Raw genomic sequence first — 22,504 nt, 5'->3', positions numbered from 1 at the left:
TTTAGTAAGAAAATGCACTACACTCTTAAAAAAAAAAAAGAAAGACCCAACAGTTGCAGGACTTTCTAGAGTATACATAATCCAAATAAGAGTGGAAAACATTTTTAGAAGTAATTTATTAATAAGCATTAGTAATAGCTGAGGGTGCTGGCTCTCTGAGAACTGGTTCATGCATGTGCTTACCAAGATAGTTATGCAGCAGACCCTCAGAGATAATTTCAAGTGTCTTCCCAACTTGCCAGTTTACTATAGAATATGCAAGACACTGCACTTGTTACATCACAACATTGTTTATTATGTGAATTTTTTTACAATACAAACAAAAAAATACAGGTATGCAATATATGGATACAGCTAAATGCAGAATGGTGACTTTTTTTTTTTCTTCAAGAGGCCATGATTCCCATTTCTAGTAAAACAAAAGACTGAGTATAGGTAGAAACAGGTTGGTCGTTAGCTTCACAATTTGCCTAGAAATGATCTACAAATGCATTTCTCCTCCTGCTACTTACCAGAAAGTGTAAAAAGGGAGTTAAAGGAAAGTTTCCTTGTTGGTTCCTACCATATGGAAGATGCTATATTCTATTTAGCAGGGCCAATATATGGAAAATATCTAAATTAAATGTTATTACAAAAATGAAGCAGTAATGAGATTCTGGCTAAAGGGGCACTAAATGAGAATAATATATATATATATTTAAAGAATCCAAAACAAACAAACAACAAAAAAAAAGGCTGTTATAAAAAGCTCTAGGTGCACTGTAAGCATATAGGTTTTTTTCCATGTGTACTTTTAAACAATGGAAGTGTCAAAAATAGGGTCCACTGTGTTAGACTAAATACATTATTGTATAGGCTGCATCGAATGGAACCTCTGTATTATAATTATCATAGAGAAGCATAGCTTGCATCATATTATGGCAATTTATCCTCAATGAAAACCTTCCAGAGTCCTTTTATTTTAGAATATTCTGTAAACAATCAACCCACCAGAACATGATTGTACAACAGTAAAATGTTTTCTTGCATTAAACTGAAGACATCTTTTTAATTTAAAAAAAAAAAAAAGAAAATGTAGAAAGGTACTTAGAGCTGTTAATTTCTAAGTACACAATATCCTAGACAATTCAAGGCATCTTAATCTCCTTCGAGAACAACAACAAAAAAATAATTTTTGTCATGCTGTTAAATCCATCATTATGGATAAAATTGGTGCAAATTGGTCAAACGGATCCAACAAACACTGATGTCCAAGCTGGCATATTGGCAACTAATACATAACTGGTGGTCAATAGAGTTTAAAAGATCTTGCCTTTCTTCTTGTTCTTTTCCAAGGTTCTAAATGATTAAAAGAAAACAATGAAAATGAGTCACACTATAAAGACAAAAGCAACAAATGGCAGAAACAGCTAATCCACATGGAACTATGCTGGTATTCCAAACAATACATTTTCATTGAAAAGAAAAAAAAATCTAAAATATTTAGAAGTAAACAGTGAACCAATTTTTAATCCATATTAGTATTTTCTTAGACAATCAAATGTTTGACAAAATTCCAAAATAAGCAGTAAAAGACAAAGTAAAGCTCTACTTTATTCATTTTAACTTACAAGAAATTTTTTCCTAAAAATAAATTGTAGAAAATTTAAAATCAACTCGGGTGCCTTTTTTTATTGCCATCTGCACTCTTAACTGTATGTGCTTTGACAAATGTATTTTCCTCTTTGGACAGAAAGTTCATAAGAAAGCCCAACAAAAATGGTTAAGTGTGAAGAAAGTACCTCACCAAGAGAGTATTCAAGACTCCTCAAAGGGACATCACATCTTAATTTTAAATGACACTAATGATCAAAAGAAGAAACCTAATGTAGAAACACTATTGAGTTTTATACATAGTAAGAGGATAATTAGCTGTATTACAAATTAGAGGTGTCATATTTACATTAAAGAATGTATTCTAAAGATATAATGGAAGCACCTCCTAAGGGCTGGGGAGCAGAGCTCCGGTCTAGTATATGCAAGGCCTCAGGTTCAATTCCAACACCCCCAAACCATCTTATCCAACACTTGAATTGAGGAGGTAAGAAATCAATTATGATATGCTAACTGTTGGCCAGGCGGTGGTGGCTCATTCCTTTAATCCCAGCACTCAGGAGGCAGAGGCAGGCAGATCTTTGTGAGTTCGAGGCCAGCCTAGTCTATAGAGCAACCCTGTCTCGAAAAACCAAACAAACCAAACAAACAAACAAACAAAAACAAAAACCTGTAGAGATTGTTAATGAAGCTTCTCAGTCATAATTATAAAAATTAAGCATGGAAAACATTTGGACTGAAGAAAATACTACTACAGTACACCAAATGAACCTATTCATATAAAAACATTTATCCATGAAAACAGCTGTGCTTGGGGATTATGATGATTTTAATGAGAATGCCCTCAGAAGCTCACATTTTTATTTGAATACTTGGCACCCAGTTGGTGGAACTACTTGGGAAGAAGGATCAGGTGATGTGGCCTTGTTGGAGGAGGTGTGTCACTGGGAGTAGGCTTTGAGGTTTCAAAAGCCCATGCCATTCCCACTTAGTTTTCTCTATCTCCTGCTTGTGGGTCATGATGTGAGCTCTCTCCTGCCATGATGGCGTGGGCTCTAATGAGCACTTTATTTAAAACTGTAAGCCCCCAAATAAACTCTTTCTTTGAAAAGTTTGTCATGATGTTTTATTATATTACTATAAATCTAACTAAGAGATGTATAATAGACAATGGATTTTTAATTTTTAAAAATAAATAGGTAAAAAGTTCTTTTAAATATCAATACATCTATTTCTTGGGCATCCTGATATTAATTACCTTGAAGAGTTCTGTTGCTCTAAAATGCGTTGTTGAGCTTCCCAGTTTGCTTTCTCTTCTTCAAACTGGCGACGTTTTTCCTCTAATTCTTTGTGTTGTGCTTCTAAATTCTTTTTCATTTGTTCATGGCGCCGCTGGAGCTAAATCAGAATCACAGATGAAACAACTGCTTAAGAAATTGAGGACAGATACACTAGTGTCAACGCACACCTGTGTCACAATGCCAGAGTGCCACCTGGAAAGCACTGCTGAGATTTCTCCCACTGCAGAATCTGCCACCCAAGCCAATAACTCCAGAGAGTTACCTTAGAAAACAGAAAATAACCACTTTTTATAAAAGCAACAAACTTGTATTTGTGTATATTTTATTATAGATAACTTATCTCATCATTTTTCTTAATTCACAGGAACAATGGCAGTGGAACGGGAAAAGCCATTATTCCTTCTGCTCTACAGAAGAGGAAACAGCTATGGACTACAGACCAGAGGGCAACAATATAAGGGTTTAATCCCAAATCTCCTAATCCCCAGTTCAGATATCTAAACCAGCAGCTAGAGAAAGTAGTCAGTGAAAGACCTGTAAGTCCAAATGGATCCTGGTAATGGATAATGTCCCATAATTCCTGTAAAGGGGTGGGTCCCAAAAATTCATACAAATTTTACCTGAGGTGCTGGCTAACAATACAGAATCCTAAAGCTTAATCTCAATCTACTAGATTAGAACCTTCAGGTGTTACATGGAGAGATCTGGATTTTCAATCAACAGGCAGGTCCCAATGATTCTAATGCTGTGGTCCTTCAAAGGCTAAGAACTAATGCTGTATAGAACTGCTGGCTGACAGGTGTTAACTACAGAAGCAAAAAGCTTACATCTAATGGATCATCAAAAAAATACCTTCACTGCAGCACTAGCCAATCTATTTCTGAAGAAAACAATTAACAATTAAAAAGAAAAAACACTAAACAAAATAAAGCTGATTAAGTCACACTACACCAGATGCTCATATGACAGTTGAGATTACTCAGCTGCCCAGGAATTATATGCACTAAAGATTTATTGGTAAATTTGTACCTTGGATTTGAAGTTTAATATAATTTTGCATACAATTTGCTTTATTTTGTAAACCCACAAAACCCCAACTTTTTATTTATTACTACTGTAAAGACATCATCTAATTCCTATAAAAGGAAATCACATTTATTCCAAGGTGTGTCAAATCTGCACAAGAGAATGTAAATTTTGTACCACAGTTGGTATAAACCAATACAAAGCAATCATATACACACAATTCAGAACAGTACTTTCCTCTGGGAAAGAGAGATGATATGTAAAGGAGAGGACACACAAAAGGCACAGTTCACATCAGTTATTTCCAAGAAATCTTTGGGTCAGATGTATTGAGGAATAGAAAAATTTTCAAGGAGTAAAAAGCAACAGTCCTCAAAGCTGGCTGCCCACAAGCCCTGAGCACCTGAGTTCAATCCCCAGGCTCCACATGGTAGGAGGAGAGAACTGGTTCTCACAAGTGGTCTTCTAACCTCCATATCTGTGCCATGATATGCATTTACCCAAACACAAAAAATAAATAACTACATCTTATAAAAGGATATAAATTATGTTTAAAATATGCTTCCTGAAGTTATCAAGGGCAGCAACCATAATCAAAACACATACACATACTGTCTTTACGCTGACTTATGCAGCTGTAGCATTGACTAATATATTTTATCTTTCCTCTCATATGTCTAAGTGAGGATAGACAGAAATACCTACCTTACACATCCATGGACTAAGTGACAATATACGTCAGAAACTTGGGACTGCGTATGACATACTATGCTGCTAAGTATTAGCAGTTACGTCTCAAGTATTTGCAGCAGAACTGGATTCAGGAATAAATTATATTAAGCAAGGCTAAAAAGGTTTCTATAATTTACCTGCATATACTAAATATATTTACATATGTAAATATAAAGCTTTACAAACTTTATCGCAGGGATGTTGGTAAGCATATTGGAATGGGGCTCTAGGAAGTAAGAGGAGTAGAGCCAGCTAATAGACAGGCATTGGGGAAGAAAACTTGGCCCAGCTCTCTTCACAAGTCCCTCCCTGAGAAAGGCGCTGTTACTGGCATTTACTGGCAGGTGACATAAATGCTAGTTTGTTTAGGCAATGACTTACAATTTTTCTTATTGTTCATTATAATTAGTAATTCATTGAAGGCATTTTGACTATTTCGTCCTCCTATTTAGTATACTGTATCTAAGTCCTTACATACTGAAATATGTAAATTTATAATAAAAATAATACTTTTATTCCTCTACTTTATTAGTATATTAAGTTATTTTTGAAAATGTATAAAGATAGAATTTACATTTCAGTAAATGTACTATTTAAAAGCAATGCTGACAGGCTGTTAATTAAGCTGATTACCTCCGCTTCAGAGTCCTTCAGTTTCTGAACTTTTTCTTTGACCTTCATCTCAAACACCTGTTCCATCTCCATCTCCATCTTCTTCATCTTGGCTACATGTTCCCTTCTTTCTTCTTCCATCTGTGCCAGAGGGCTCCTGTCACCAACATTTAAGAAAAATCATTAAGGTCTATAAGTGGAAATTGCAATACTAAAGTCTGAATGGACTGATAAAAACAATGAGATGTTGTAGATGCCATTATCATTCGGATGCATAAAAACATTTACATCATTTTATACACAAATTCCAAGTCTTATATAACAGATGGGTAAAGAATCCTTCAAAAACTGTAAAATATAAAATGTGCTCATAACCAAAGGTTAACAGAAGTTTATCTAAATCTCAATCTCTACAAATGATTACTATGAAGCAAAGCTTAAAATAAAATGTTATGAAGGTATAAATCTTGTTGCCCTCAGGTCTAAAGAAGATTGTCCTGGCTAGTTTTTATGTAACTTGATACAAGCTTAAGTCATCTGAAAGGAGGAAACCTCAATTGAGAAAATTCCTCTATAATGTCAGCTGTAGATAAGCCTTTAAGTCATTTTCTTAGTTAATGATTGATGGGGGGGGGGGGGGAGCCCGCCATCCCTGGACTGGTGGTGTTGGGTTCTCTAAGATGGCAAGTTGAATAATCATTAAGGAGCAAGATAGCAAGCAGCACCCCTCCCTGGCCTCTGCATCAACTCCTGTCTCAAGATTCCTATCCTGTTTGAGCACCTGCCCTGACTTCCATCAATGATGAACTGTGATATGGAAGTGTAAGCAAAATAAACCTGTTCCTCCCCAAGTTGCTTTTGGCCATGGTATTTTATCACAGCCAATAGTAAGCGCCCCCCAACCACCCCCCAGACTAAGACAATGATATATTTGAAATAAACTGTAGAAGGAAAACCAAAAAGAAACATTCCCAAAGTACATTAAAAAAAAAAAAAAAAAAAAGAACTACAGAAAGTCATGTGATTTATTTTCCTTAAAAAATTATTCTCAGTGTGAGGAAAGCAAAAACTTAGCTAACAAAGTCAGTATAGAGAGAACATTTAATTTTATTAAAACTTCAAGTATTATAATCTCCTCTAGATAACTACTGATGTCACAACTATATTCATTATAATTTATTAAGGTAACTCAATTGAAATACTTAAGATGACTACCATCCAATACCTAAAACATCATTTAGGTTATGCAGACTATTTCTAGGCTCTTTATAACTAATGCTGATGAAAATCTATTTACTTAAATATTTTAGTGTCTTAAGTTTCAAGCATGTTCAGTGAGTTAAACATGCTAGAGTAGACATTAACAAGTTAAATAAATAAAAAAAAAAACTAGTTCACTGTATAGACATTAAAGTTCATGTTTCAAATCTCTTTGCTGCAAAATTTTGTAGCTTCTGAGCTACAACTGTCCTGAATGCCTCCGCCCTGAGGACAAACTTTCATGGTGTCAGATGCTACACAAGCTTTCAAAGAAGGGAAATAATCAACAGTCCTACCTAGGTATGATGCCTATGAATCAAAACAATGACCAGCATAACATGACAGCCCTAAGAGTGTAGCAGCAGCATGCAAGCCTTGATAGATCACTAGCTCTCTAACTGAACTTAAGACCTGTTCAACAAGAGGGAAACTATGCCTGGTGCTGGAAACCTACCCAATAACCCAGGGGAAAACCTATCTGGCAACAACCTAGTGATGGAGAACCTACAAGAACCACTTTACTAAAACAGCCCAATTCTTAACTACACTCTAAACATTTGTCCTTATATCCACAGGTAGTTCTCACTCATCACCATGAAAATTTCTCTTTGCTACAAACAAGAGACCATTAGAGAAAAACCACAACTAATCAAAATGCAGAGTTGTAGAACCCAATCCCAATGAACTGACCTATAAAGCACTCCTGTACCCAGGGAATCAGGAAACATTGTGCAAAGGGGTGAGAGGAGGATTGTAAGAGCCAGAGAATCAGAGAGTTTGCTATGAGATGGTGTCTCCTAGTAACATCAGAAACTATATTCATAGTCTCACTAACATGACTGCTTAAACATGAGCTGAACAAGAACAGGTATGCCAAAGTGATGGGGGAAAGCCCATGAGGCCTACACAAAGAACTGCAGGCAAATAAGGAATGATGAGAATGGGAAAAATAGTCTTCTCCAGGGAAGAGCACATAAACTGGGTTATCCAATACCAAATGGTCAGCTCGGAAAACATATATAGGAGTAACATTATACAGACAGAGCAGGATATATTAAGGAATCTATGTATATACCTATATGCATGTGTTGTGGAATATTATTTTAAGTAAGCAAGGATGTATTACATTTGTTTACACTGCAGTAACTGTGTAAAGGTGTGTTACTTTTGTTGATGCTGCATTTGTTTAGTGATGTAGGGATGTTTGTTTAGATATAGGCTTAGGAGAAGAGAGAAAGCCCAAGAGAACAATGGACATGCCCAGGGCCAGAAACCACAGAGCCCTCAGACAGACAGACAGGGACAACAAGAAAGTAAGAAAAGGTAAAAAGCCCTGAGGCAAAAGGTAGATAAAAGGAAACAGATTAAGTTAAAAGAGCTAGCCAGAAATGTGCCCAAGCTAGGCAGAGCACTCAAAACTAGTAAGTCTGTGTCATGATTTGGAAGCTGGTTGGTGGCCCACGAGAAAAAGCCTGGTACATGCACGTCACAACAATGAAAAATGAGATCATGAATTTGAAAGAGACTGAGGAAGCTAGTAAATGGGAGGGTCTAGAGCAGTGGTTCTCAACCTTCCTAATGCTGTGGCCCTTGAATATAGTTAGATTTTTTTCATTAACTATTTCATAACTGTAATTTTGCTACTGTTATGAATTGTAATGTAAGTATCTGTGTTTTTCAATGGTCTTAGGCAACTTCTATGAAAGGGTTGTTCAATACCCTTAATAGGGTTGTGATGCACAGGTTGAGAACTGCTGGTCTAGATGGAGGCAAGGGAAGAAGGACATAGTATAATTTTATCATAATCTCAAAATGGAAAAAAAATTGTGATAAGATTAAAGCATCAAGTCAATTTATGTATAGGTATTATTAAACAGTAATTCCTGAGATGAAAAAAAATTTCATGGTGAAAAGTATTTACAGAAAAGTTTTTATACTAAAGTTTGTACAGACAAAGTATAAAGATCCAAGAATCAGGATCTTACCATATATGAAACTGTAGTTTTAGGCTACCTGACCATCATAGCACTCTATTCCTATCAAGAGGACAAGCGGCTAGACAGAAAGGACAAAGAAGAGAAAGGAAACAAACAAGAACAAGGATGTAATGATGTACTGCTGTGATTTAGATGTGGTTTTTTTTTTGGGGGGGGGGTAATCAGCATAATTAGAAAAAATGTTGAACTTAAGGGTATTTCTTCATACACAGAAAAACTCCTTATTTCTATGTACAAACCTACGTTATGTTTTATCAATTAAGGAATTAAGCAAAGTTCTGAAGTAAAATAAAACCAGACATATTAACTTTGTGTGAAGACTGTGTTAATAAGCAGAAATCATCTTACTCCCATCAGAATGGCCAAAATCAAAACAACAAATGACAGCAGATTCTGGTGTGAATATGGGGGAAGGGGTCACTTAAGTCATTGCTGGTGGGAGTGCAAACTGGTACAGTTACTATGGAAATCAGTGTGGAGGCCCTTCAAAAAACTGAAAATAGATCTTAAAACTAAATAATGCTGTGCAACTCAATCCTCTTGGACATATACCTAAAGGACCTATATCTTACTACAGAGGGAACTGCTTCTCTTCATTCACTGCTGTTCTATGCACAATGGCCAGGAAATGAAAACAGCCCACATGTCCACTATCTGATGAATGGATAATGAAATGCCGTATATTTACACTATTAATGAAATCTGCAGACAAGTGAATGGAACTAGAAAAATCACCCTGAGTGAGGTAACCCAGACCCAAAAAGACAAACAGGGCATGTTTTCTTTCATAGGTGGACGTTAACTTTTAAGCTTTAGAGATGTGTTTCATGTAAAATATCTGCAGCTCAGTCATAGAGCGCTTTAGGCCCTGGGTTTGGTCCTCAGCTGAGGGGGGGAGGGGAGGATATATCTCCAGAGGTTAACGGGAGGAAGGAGATTTTCCAGCGAAGCTGAAATACAATACAGTGTTGTGAAGAAAGAAAGAGGAGAAACGTAACAGGAAGGATTAAAGAGGGTATGGAGGGTAGTGTAGGAGGAAGTACAGAAAAAGACAGCTAACAATAAAGGCCTGAAAGAGCCATATAGAAATCTACTGTAGACACTCTCTAAATATACATATAAAAGGGTTTTAAATGAAGTTACCCTATAACAGGGGGCAATATTCTAACTAGTCACTTATGCTACCAAATAACCATGCCCAGTGCCAGGAAGAGATTACCCCCCTTTGACTTGTTGGCAAATGAGGCCCCATAAAATTCCCTAAAAAAATCCCTCAAATTACAGGATATTGCCAATGCTGTTATATATACCCTCCAGATTTGTTGGTAAGAGCCTACAGATGAAGACATCTCATACTTGAGTCATGGAACATGGAGAAATCTAGCTGGTATTCAATTTGGAAGTTTAATCCTCACTAGGATAATATGCATGCTACCAGGAGAAATTCACCAATCAAACCTTCCGAGCTACAAGACCAAATGGCACCCCAAAGTGCCCTTAACAGCTGAGCCATTTTACCAGCCCAAGAAATTGCTTGTAACTTTCTCAATAAAATATACATTTACCTGGTTTGATCTGTACTATGTAAATTATAAAGATGACCAGAAAAAGGCAAGAAAATATACAGTTCTTTACTTAAACAACAACAGAAAAATAATCATTCCAACAATTAAAAGACATAAAACTACCAAGACAAAATTTAACAGCATAATTTTCTGCTATTATAAATAGAGAATATCACACCAATTTTCTAATTAGTAACAAGAATTTCAGATAGGAAATTATGACGTATTTATCATGTAAACATTTTTTTCTGGACAAAAATATATACGTACTTAGTAAGTTGTCCTTTATTCTTGTTGTTATCTACTCCGTTGTAAGTCACTGCTGCTAGTTTTCTGCTTCTGTAGTTCTCATAGTGTACATTATTAGTAACATCTTTCAAATCCTGCATGTGTGTTCTGTCATAAACAGCAAGAGGTTACTACTCATGTTAAAGGCTCTGACACAATTAAAAATTTCACCAAGACAAAATATTAAGCAAGACACAACATTCACGTGTTTTCATTTACAGACAAAGCAGATCAAGACAAATAAATAGGTTTAGGTTCCAAATGAGCTTTCAAGAGCCATGAATTACTCAAATTACTGAAGAAACTTTCTACCAAAAAAAATAGTCATTTTCAATAGTTTAATTGAGAAAGAAAACTGGATTACTACTGAAGCTCTCATAATCTAGCAGAAATTGTTTTCCTTTATACAATTACTAACAAAGTAACAGAGTTTCCACAGGTTAATTTATATAAGGACCTTTATCAAGTTGTTTACCAACCAGGGAATCTGTTGTTTTTTTTGTTTTTCTGAGACAGGGTTTCTCTGTGTAGCACTGGCTGTTCTGGAACTCCCTATGTAGACCAGGCTGGCCTCAAACTCACAGAGATCCTCCTGCCTCTGCCTCCTGAGTGCTGGGATTAAAGGTGACCACGGCCTGACTCCAACTAGTGAATCTTAATTTAGAGTAACTTTCTGTTTATCAAAGCTGTCCAGTGAATGTGCTGTTTTGGGCAACTTTTCTATCATATATAAAATCAAGACACGGGATAAAGTATACAATTTATAGGATGACAATTCTTTAATGATTAAAGATGATAAAGACTAAGTAACAATCCTCCCTTTTCTCATTCCCCATCACACTCTGGACTTCCTCCATACCACCTTTATTATTTTATCACAACTTCCTTGGGGAGACAAAATAAAGATAGTGAGGCTAGGCGGTGGTGGCGCACGCCTTTAATCCCAGCACTCAGGAGGCAAAGGCAGGTGGATCTCTGTGAGTTCGAGGCCAGTCTGGTCTACAAAACGAGTTCCAGGACAGGCTCCAAAGCTACAGAGAAACCCTGTCTCAAAAAACCAAACCAAACAAACAAATAAACAAACAAACGAATGAATGAATGAATGAATGAATAAAATTTTAAAAAATAAAGATAGTGTCTTGTCCTTCCTTATATCCAAATCCCATCCATTATGAAGAATCTTCCCCACATCATGAACACAAAGTAACTTGGTTATCTGGCTTACCTTCTATTATCTGACATTTCTATGCAGTTCTCTAAAAGTTTACTTCTCTCAGTACTAAGTTTGGGTTTTGCAGATTCCTCTCCTTGTAACCCATCTACCAATCCACTCGTCTTCTCTTCCAACCTCAACAGTTACCCCTAAGCTTCTACTACTTCTACTTCAGTATAGTTGGGCAGTCCCCAATCCCTACAACACCTGGCAGGTGAAATGCAGTAGTTCATGCTAATTTGTTAGATCTTTTGGGACTGGAATTAAGTCATAAGTGATAACAAATTATGTATTTAACTATATTGTGAGCTTATCTTTAACATAAACATGTATCTCTTCTGTACTCTTGACACAGATGAATACCAGATAATAGGATCTTTTAAAAATGTAATAATTACATTCAGAAGATAAGATAAATAGTATTTAAGAATGTATCACTGTGTAAGTGTCTCCAGGTGGAGACTAAGGATAATTGTATGATGCTAACATGAAACAATATTTCTAGCAGGGTGTGGTGGTGCACATCTGTAATTCAAACATTTGGGAAATGGAAGCAGCAGGATCAGCTCAGCAAGCCAGCCTCAGCTACACAGAAAGTTCAAGGCCAGGCTGAGCTGCTTTAGACATTACCTAAAACTACAATAAAATTAAAAACAAAAGAAAAAAAAAACAGTATTTTCTGTAATTTAATACTCATTTAATCACTCTATCATTAAGAAACATTATAGTAAAGAAAATTTATAAATAAAAATAAGATACTGTTGAAGTCCTGTATTAGTGTCAGCACAGTGATTATCTATTCACTAAACTACTGCTCTGCAACTGTCTTATTCTGACATTTAGAGGCTGGGTATAAAACTGCATTTACTTCTATTCACGTTTTATTTTTTTCAATCCACTCCTCCATCTGGAAAATCAGCAGTTTTCTCTAGTTTCAGGAATTTGTTTTTCTAAGTTTCCACTGCTGATATCACTGCTATCTCCTCTCCTTATTTTCTTGTTCTATGTGATTTCTGTGCCACCCGTCCCTACACCCTCCCTCAAAATAGTGTTTCATCTTTCTTCTTTAGCTGCTTTCCTTGGTTTGCCTAGAGCAGCCAGTTCTTATTTAGCAAAATTTTTTGAATTTACATCTCTCTTAGAAGCAAGTCTAACTCCTAACTTTGGCCTGTCAGGTAATTGAGACTTAGACTTAGACTGACATTGACATTTCCTTTCTTCAAATATTTATTAAATAACCAGTAGGTGCCTTCATCTTAAAAACAGTAGCTACGCCGGGCAGTGGTGGCGCACGCCTTTAATCCCAGCACTTGGGAGGCAGAGCCAGGCGGATCTCTGTGAGCTTAAGGCCAGCCTGGGCTACCAAGTGAGTTCCAGGAAAGGCGCAAAGCTGCAGAGAAACCCTGTCTCGGGTGGGGGGAGACAGTAGCTACATGAAATACTTTTATAAACACCTTTATTTATAGCATATTATACTAAAAATTTTATTTCTATATTATGTGTATGATGTATGTCTGTGTATCAGTTGTGTGCCCATTACCTGTGGCAGCTAGAACAGTGTACTGGATTCCCTGGAATTAGATTTAGAGATTTGTGAACTACCATGTGGGGTGCTAGGAATTGAACCTGGGTCCTTGAGGATGCACTTATTAAATCCTCCTACAGGCTGGTCAATTTCCTCTGCAATACTTATACTAGGGACTCCTCCTTACCAGTTCTGAGGCTATGCACATTCAAAGTATCTTCTGGGTCCCTTCTACAATGTTTGAGATATGTAGGTAATTACTGATTATATATTTTAAAATACACAAAAAAAAAGTGATGTAATACAACAGTGTCAAGCATAGTATATTTAAAATCCAGATGGAACATAATTATGTATTTCAACAGTCCTTACATGCTGTCTTGAGACATTGTGTTTGTTTGTTTGTTTGTTTGTTTGTTTGTTTGTTTTGAAACAGGATCTCAGATGTTGCTTTAGAACTCATGTGGACTAGGCTGAACTCCAACTCACCAAAGTCCACCTGCCTCTGCCTACCTATCACTGAGATAAAAGATAGTGCACCACCATGTCCTACTGAATGAGGTACTGTGTTCTTTAGAAGTTGCTCTATAAGAATCAAAACAAGAAAGAACAATTGGTACTAGAACCTAAAGCATGTATTCTAATACTACTGTGAAGGCTTCCCTTCATACATACTTGATATGCTCTTACAATGTGAAGCCTAGTAAACCCATTTTTTAAATCTCTGTTCTATCATCTACTTCCTGCCAGAGAAACCTGGCCATGTGTTCCCTTGAAAAAGATGCTGAATCCTTTGATGTCAAACTTTCTCTCATTGACTGTATAGCTTCTGAGGGAGAAGTTTGAGTTTTATAAAATATCGTTTTCATTATGATAATGACCCTACTATTCCATGATTTCCAATTATCATTCATAAATGTATTATAGTTTCTTCAGTGCAGATGAGATTCCTGTGTACTGAGAAAATGAACAGTAGTGTGAAAATAAATACATCAACTTATGACATACATCTCAAACCAAAGCTTCTGGAGAGTACATGCCAAGGGCTTGGGGAAAACAAGATAAAAGAAGAAAGTGAACAGAAAGGGATGTAATATAGATTAACATGAAAACACTCTATCTAGCTCATTCTGATCACCCCTCTGCTCCTATCATCTCCAATTCCACTATTTCTCTCCTCTGCTGCTGCTACTCTAATTCAAGTCCTTGGGTTTCTCTCATCAAAATATTCCTTATGTCCTGCTCTCCTAACTTCTCTTCTCTTTCAGAATCAGGAAATCTAGTTTAAAGAACTAGTAGGAAGACTGGTTTTGCTTATAAAGTTCCAGTACATTAAAATGCTCCATGTACCAGCTACTAACCTGTGTACCTTTAACATTCAAAATACTTCTTTTTCTCTGTTGGCATCCTCCACTCAGGGCTTGGGGAACTCCACAGAAAAGAGAATGAGAAACTGTGGGAACCAGGGGTTGAGGACACCAGGAGAGCACAGGCCATGAAATCAAACATAGGAGCTCAGAGACTGAAGCAGCAACCACAGAGTCTGCATAGGTCTGAGCTGGGTCCTCTGCATATGTTATGGTTGTTGGCTTGGTGTTTTGGAGGACTTCTGACAGTGGGAATTGGGGGCGTCTCTGTCTGTTTCGCCTGTTTTGGGGACCCTTTTCCTCCTACTGTGTCGCCTTGCCCAGCCTAGTATCATTGTATTTTGTTGTGCCATGTTCAGTTGATGTTTCTGGGAAGTCTGTTCTTTTTTGAGGGAAGACTGGGTTATCAGGGGTGAACTGGGAGAAAGGGGAGATGGTGGGGGGGGGGAGAGTGGAAAGGGTAGAGGGAGAAGAAGTTGCACTCAGAACATATTGTCCGAGAGAAGAATAAATAAAAAATTTTTTAAAAAAGACTGTTGACAAAAAAAAGGTATGAGACCAATTTTTCTTTGTATTCCTCACCTTAAAACCTGCTTTATATTTTTGCTAATGACTTTGAAACCTTGGATAAACAATGTAAGTCACTGCCACGCATTATTAATACTTCAACAGGAGAATGAAGCTGTCAATTTAAAGTAGCTCCACTTACAGAGGTACAATCTTTCAAACTAACTTTATTTATGGTGCTAAAAAAAATCTTTGCTATTTTTATTGTTGCTCAGATACTTACCTTATCAACATATTTCTTAGGATTGTAAAATCACAATGTTCACCATTTTCAACTGCAGAAAAAGAAAACAGACCACACACATTAATTTTAATAAAGCTTATCTTTTCATAGGAATAAGGAAATAAAACCAAGGACAAAATATTCAAACTGCCTACACGAGAATTTTATTAAACTTTAATACCACCATAGAACTCCAGGGAATAATAGGCAAATGTACCCAAATATTACTATTATAGCATTTTAAAAAATATTACTTTTGTGTGTATGTATGTCATATGCATGTGCATGTATCTGTGAAGGAAAGGTTGAGATCAGCTGTTTCCTCCACTCTCAGTTTTATTTATAGAGGCAGGATCTCTCAATGAACATTTTATCTACTAAACCACCTCCCCAGCCTTTCTTCATGTAGTTTAATCCTAAGTGATAGCCATGTAATGAATGAGCCCTCTAGAAATAAATACAATCTGAAAGAAGAAAGATGCACTTACTCCTTATCAGTACAGAATATATTCATTATATGATACATTAAAAAAACCTTAGCTAGTGGTTGGGGATTTAGCTCAGTGGTAGAGCGCTTGCCTAACAAGCACAAGGCCCTGGTTAGGTTCTCAGCTGGGGGGGGGGGGGGGGCGCAGCACAAAAAAACCTTAGCTGGGAGGTGGTAACACGCACTTTTAATCGCAGCACTCAGAAGGCAGAGGCAGATAGAATTCTGTGAGTTCCAGGCCAGCCTTATCTACAAAGCAAGTTCCATGACAGCCAAGGCTACACAGAAAAACCCTGCCTCAAAAACAAAAACAAACAAACAAAAACTTTATGCTGTGGTTGAATATGTTAGAAACCTCCTTAGGACAATCAAAATGAAAAGGCTAGTCAAGAGCTCTAAGATTTTTTATCTTTTAAAAAAAGAAAGAAAACAAACAAACAATAAAAATAAAAATAAAAAAAAAAAACACTAAATGGGGATAGAAAGGAAGTGGGGGGGAAAAAACACCTATAAGTAAAGCAATTGTTTCAGTCCATACTTCTAAAGGACATGAAAGGTCTAAAGCCTTAAGTCAGTAATTGCAAGTCATCTGGCAACAAAGTTGAGTGTCCTTGGGCAAAATAACAGATAAAGTCAGGGCATGATTTTTTTTAAATTATACAATTATTCAAAATATCAACACATATATCAAACAGCAACTCTAACTAGTACAGTAGAGATTAAGTATTAGATTAAACTAATATAATGAACACAAGCTTATAGAAATATTTCTATTGCTAATGGGATTTCTGGGGTTTGATGTCATCACTAAGAGTTTCTTGGCATTGAAAAACCAACAAGCTAGTAAAGTAACTGAAAAAGTTGACCTTCTCCTTGAGGAAAGAAGAGGCACTGGTCATGATTGTGGCTGGCTCTCTCCAAACTGCTCAATTTTCAATGATTCACTAGATCCTAGGAAATAACCTTAGAGCAAGGGAAACCCTTGCACTATAAGCAAGCTTTCAAACAAGACAGAAACTGGCTTGATGGTGGTGCAGGCATAGGCAAGTGGAGCAAAGACAACTGAACGTCCAGAGTGCATCATACACTGCATCATTTTTATTACATACGCTACACATTTCAGCACCTTCATGAGACCTTATACTAGTTACCATTGAAAAGAACCTTACCTTCAGCCACACCCCAAGGATACTGCCTTCCTCTGACTCTTTTGCCATTAACTTCGATGATAGTATTACTACCTACCACAGCAAGAGGTAAACGATCCTATAAAACAAAGTGTTATTGTAAAGAGATCTCTATAGTACTCATGATGCAATTATATATAATTTTCAATAGTCAACACATTAACAAAAAAAAAAAAATCATTTGGATAGTTCCTATATTAACTCTTATTGGCCAAGCAATAAATATTGAGGAAATTGGTTTTCGGTTTTTTGAGACAGGGTTTCTCTGTGTAACCCTGGCTGTCCTGGAACTCACTCTGTAGACTAAGCTGGCCTCAAACTCACATAGCTCCTCCTGACTCAGTCTCTCAGATGCTGGGATTAAAGGCAGGCACCACCATGTCCAGCTTAGAAATTAAGTTATTCAAACAGTATTACCACCAAGGTAAAAATAATAGATAAAATTGCACTTTTGTTGAAATTTTAAGAATAATATGGCATGCATTGGTCAAATTAATTGTTAAATTTTACTTTAAAAATTGTCTCATATTGAGAAACATAGAATAAAAAATATATTGGTATTTGGGAGAAAAGCAAAAAGGGATTAAGATCATGCATGAATCTATCTGATCATTAACCTTAACAATATGAGTTACAGGAAATATTCTATTTTCTAAACTGCAAGTTCAGAATCTCAAACTCACTTTTGGAATTGTATTCAATCATTTTTAATGCAGAGTATAACTTTTCATTATTTTCATGGCTGCTAGAAATATAGAAGAAGCTATTTTCTTCTTCATTTGTGAGGCATAAATATTCTAGCAATTATATAGTAATTAGATTATGCATGTACATAAGACCAGTATTCACTAAATCACTTTAGCTCCAGGTACTAAAAAACAATTTTAAATTAAAACACACAAACTTAGAAGTCAAGTGTGGTGGTGTACGCCTTTAATCCCAGCACTCAGGAGGCAGAGGCAGGTGGATCTCTATGAATTTGAGGCCAGCCTGGTCTACAGAGCGAGTTCCAGGACAGTCAGGGCTACATAGAGAAACTGGGCCAGGGAAGGGGGAGGGAGGCAGGGGAAGACAGGATGGGGATGGATGCCAACAACAAATTAAATCATGTTTGTTTGTTTGTTTGTTTTGGTTTTTCGAGATAGGGTTTCTCTGTGTAGCTTTGTGCCTTTCCTGGAACTCACTTGGTAGCCCAGGCTGGCCTCGAACTCACAGAGATCCACCTGGCTCTGTGCCACCACCGCCCAGCTAAATCATGTTTTTCTTAAGGAGGAAAAAAAAAAATGTATATAAATTTGAAACCACTTAACTAAAAACCATTTGTGATGGGATTCACCCACCTACTCTGTGCAATGCCCTGCTCTATATGTTGCTAATCAAAGGTAACTGTAAAGTTCATAAACATTAAGAAATATCCATGTTTGTTTATGTAAGCCAACTATTTTAAAAATGACACTTTTGTTCTTTCACATTAGAGTACCATTAGAAGGCCCAAACACTTCACTGCGCATAGAAAAGAACCTACTTTTATCTTCTTAACCAGCTTATTCTCTTCTTCATCATCCGTTTCTGGAAATTCATATATTTTAATTTTATGTTCTTGGATTTCTTTCATTATCTAAAACAGAAGTAGAGAAAGGGCACCAAATATAATTATGACATTAGCAGTATTTTTCCTAACTATTTCCTGGATTTTAATGAGACACTTCAGTTTCTGGTTCTTTGTAGTTCATATTTAAATACTAAAACCCATTACTGGGGAATAGGGAGTGATGGTAAAGGTGCTTCCCATACAAGTCTAGGAGATTTATAAAGGTAGAAGGAGAAAGGCAGAAAGAAATAAACCAATTCCACAAAATTATCCTCCAACATCCACATGTATGACATGACATGTGTAACACACACACACACACACACACACACACACACACACAGAACAAAATGAAATTTAATATGTTTAAATTCAATTACTTCGGAAGTGTCAGAAGACCCTATGGCTGTCATCCCAAAAAAGAATTCTAAAAAGGAAAGAATATTCTAGAATGCCATTTTTCCAGCTAGTCTCTATTATAATAGCTTTTTGTCATTTGTTTAAAATGAATGAGATCCTTTCTCTTATTATAACTTTCTATAAAAGCTAAAGCAACAGAGCTTAAAGTCATCTAAAAGTAGTAGAAAAGGGTAAGGAAAAACACAACATTAGTCCCAGGAGAGGGTTTACATTCTAACAGAGAAAGTCATTACATGAACAAGAGTACATACATAAATCAAAGCCTAGACAAGCAAGCAAGGAGAAAACACACACTAGAAGTAAAGAACTTTAAGACTCCAAAAACACCCTCCCTAGTTGTACTCTTACTATAGTGCTGCTCTCACAGCAAGAGTCTCTAATAGCACTATAAGGGCTATAAACAAAACGAGTTAGTTATGTGACTACTATACTAAACAGACACAAATAAAAGCCCTGCATGGTGGTACACACCTGTAATACTAGCACTTGGGAAGCTGAGACCAAAGTACTGAGAGTTTCTTGTTAGCCTAGGCTGAAGAGAGTCTATCTCAAAAAAGAATAAGTTATCAATGGCCATCAATAGGACCATGCCTTTAACAATGGGCATGTATCTACTTTAAAAGCAAACCAATGGCCAGGTGAGGTGGCATACACCATTAATCTCCACATTTAGAAGGTAAGTGGATCTCTGTGAGTTCATGAGGCCATCCTGGTCTAAATAGTGAGTTCCAGGACAACCAGAGCTCCAGTGAGACCCCGTCTTGAAGAACAAACAGTGAAAATAAATGATACTTGGCATAGTGACTCATGCTTTTAATCCCAGCACTCAGGAGGCAGGGGCAAGAGCATCTCTGTGAGTTTAAGGGCAGCCTGGTCTATAGAGTGAGTTCCAGACAGTGAAGACTACATAGACAGATACCTGTCTTAAAAACAAAACAAAAACAAACAAACACAAAGAAAGAAATAAATGATGACTAACCAAGAAATAGATACAACAGCTGTCGCCAGATAGTTAATCACACTGTATGAAGAGACTCTTACCTCACCTGCCTAAGGAACCTTCTGAATGGTTTAATAAAGAGTTGGATGGCCAATAGGTAAGCAGGAGAGATAGGAGGGACTTCCGTGAAGTAAGAGGAACTCTTAGGGGGAAAAAATCAGCAAGGCAGGTGCTCGCTAGTGAGACACAGAGGAAGTTGGACATTGTCTACTGAGGAGAGGTCACGATGAGGCAAGTGGCAGAATGTAGATTATTAATATAAACAGATTAATTTGTCATTATTTGGGAGCAAGTGGCCCAAAGAAAGTCTGACTACAATTGCTAGCTTTAACAGCAGTGGTCCTTGATCAGAAGTTATGCACAAAAATTATGTAATTGAGCATTTTCAAAATAAATGCTAACTTCCTTATAGAACTAATTGGTAGGGATTATGTTCAAAAATTATTTGAGAAAAATTCCAAATGATTTCCTGAGTAAGAAACCTGGCTCTAAGATACAGAAAAGAAACTTGAGGCTAGAAGCACAATACCGAGGTAAGCACCAAAGGCCTTGGATTCAATGATGAGTGAAAGGAAGAACAAAAAGAGGGGTGGGGAGCCCAGTAGGTATGTGATCAGTCTGAAAGTAGAAATCATTACTAAACCATCCTTTTACCTCTAACTTCTCAGAATAAATCCATAAAAAGATTCAGACTACTCAAGGCAGAAACTTAAGGTAAAGACAAAAGAATTGCCTAGTCCAGTCTGGGACTCCATCTCAAATAACAATGAAGAAAAAAGGAAAGGAGGAGGAAAAAGGGCAGAGGAAGAAATGAAGAAAGGGGAGAGGATGGATGAAAAGGGAAAGAATGAACAGGAAGAAGATGGGGAAAAGGAAGAGAAAACTTACCTGTGGTGAAAATATTAGTAGCAAAAACTGTATTTAAAATGCCAAAATTCATATGAATTTAACACTTCAAGAACATTTTTCATTTTGTAAAAAGTTTCAAGGTATTCTAAAATTATATTTAAAAGGTTTTAAAAGTATTTGTTACACAGAAGCTTACAAAAATAATAAGGTAACAAAACTCTAAGGCTTATTTTGAATATAATACAAAATTGTTATTTTTCTAAATATTGGCCTAAAATAAAAAATAGACTATTGGAATAGACAGACTTTCAGAAACTTAACTTAGATTTCACAAATGCCATATATAACAAAGCAAATACAACAAAATGAGAAAAATGTATCATTAAGAATATTATTACAGCCTGGCAGTGGTGGCACACACCTTTAATCCCAGCACTCAGGAAGGAAAGGCAGATGGATTTCTGTGAATTTGAGGTCAGCCTGGTCTAGAGTTCCAGGATAGCCAAGGCTACACAGAAAAATTCTGTCTCAAAAAACAACCCCCCCAAAATGAGGGAGGGGAATTATTTTTGCAATAATAGAGCATGAGTTTGGGGGAGGAAGCTTAAATGTATGTATGTATGTATGTGTGTATATACATATATACATTAACATGTATTATCTTCTAAATAGTTATTTTATTAAGTAATATAAACAACATTAAGATTCAAGAGAAAATAGAAAAAGCATATGCTTATGAGGACAGCAAACTAAAGCTAGAAGATAAATAGACTATACTGTACTAAAAATAATAACAACTATCAATTAAAAGAGTAGTGGGAAACCCAAAAGTTAATTCATTCTTGCTTACCTGTTTTTTAAACTGTTGGCATTCCTCTGGTGTGAGTGTGTCTGCTTTGGCAATTAGTGGGATGATATTCACTTTTTCATGCAAACGTTTCATAAATTCAATATCCAATGGTTTAAGTCTGAAATATATAGTATTTAATATGACTGAATCCATCTGTTTGAAGAAATAGATTCTTCACATTAAATACAATCATCAGAAACACTCTGAAGATATACTGGGTCAGCCAACAGGCAGAACAAGACTTTTAAGAAGCAACGGAGTAGTTAAGAAGGCTTTTTGACTCTTGCCTTTGAAACACCCTGGTCATTAAGTTTTGTCCCTAAAGAGGAACTGGAAAAAACCAGAAAGCCTCCTAACAGAATTTCCTAGAATCAGCTTTATATTTATTAAGGTTTACAAGGTGGGTGGAGTTTTTTGTTTTGTGTGTTTTTTTTTTTTTTCCGAGAAAAATGGTAGTCCTTTTTCAGTATATACAATGCTTGCTGTCAATTATCTTTCTCAGACAAAATGCTAAAAAGTCAATCTTCAACATACCTCTCTGTCCATCATAATCTGGCTTTGGCTCTATACTTTCAAGACCAAATACTTCCACTATGGCACTTACCATCACTAATTTGCCCAGAATGCAGCATCTAAAATATTATTCTGTCATCTGCTCTTCTAGAATCCTTAGGACTCTCTCTATATATATGCTACATCTGTAACATTCGATTTCTTCAGAATTCTCTGCTAGGTCACCTTCAATTTTTAACCCTACATTCTGTACGACTAACATCACCACAATCACTTAGGTCCCAAAATTACCAAATCTATACCCAATCAAAACTTCACTCTGATGGTCAATATACTGT

At 36.3% G+C, this 22,504-nt stretch overlaps 1 protein-coding gene across 4 annotated transcripts in view; it reads right to left on the bottom strand.

Annotated features, from left to right (window-relative positions):
- Window positions 1–271: 271 nt before the first annotated feature.
- Septin7 (septin 7) overlaps window positions 272–22,504 on the bottom strand; it is a 64,213-nt gene continuing 41,980 nt past the window's right edge. For all 4 annotated transcript variants that reach the window (XM_036192248.1, XM_036192249.1, XM_036192251.1 and 1 more), the window contains exons 7-14: window positions 21,654–21,771; window positions 18,469–18,561; window positions 16,926–17,022; window positions 15,270–15,321; window positions 10,357–10,482; window positions 5,286–5,421; window positions 2,852–2,991; window positions 272–1,338 (exon numbers count right to left, since the gene is read on the bottom strand). In XM_036192248.1, coding sequence (XP_036048141.1) covers window positions 1,299–1,338; window positions 2,852–2,991; window positions 5,286–5,421; window positions 10,357–10,482; window positions 15,270–15,321; window positions 16,926–17,022; window positions 18,469–18,561; window positions 21,654–21,771 — 802 coding nt within the window. In that variant the 3' untranslated portion in view covers window positions 272–1,298. The remainder of the gene's footprint in view (window positions 1,339–2,851; window positions 2,992–5,285; window positions 5,422–10,356; window positions 10,483–15,269; window positions 15,322–16,925; window positions 17,023–18,468; window positions 18,562–21,653; window positions 21,772–22,504) is intronic.

Source organism: Onychomys torridus, chromosome 7, assembly GCF_903995425.1.
Source record: "Onychomys torridus chromosome 7, mOncTor1.1, whole genome shotgun sequence".
Lineage (NCBI taxonomy): Eukaryota > Metazoa > Chordata > Mammalia > Rodentia > Cricetidae > Onychomys > Onychomys torridus.
This window is presented reverse-complemented; position numbering and strand designations above follow the sequence as displayed.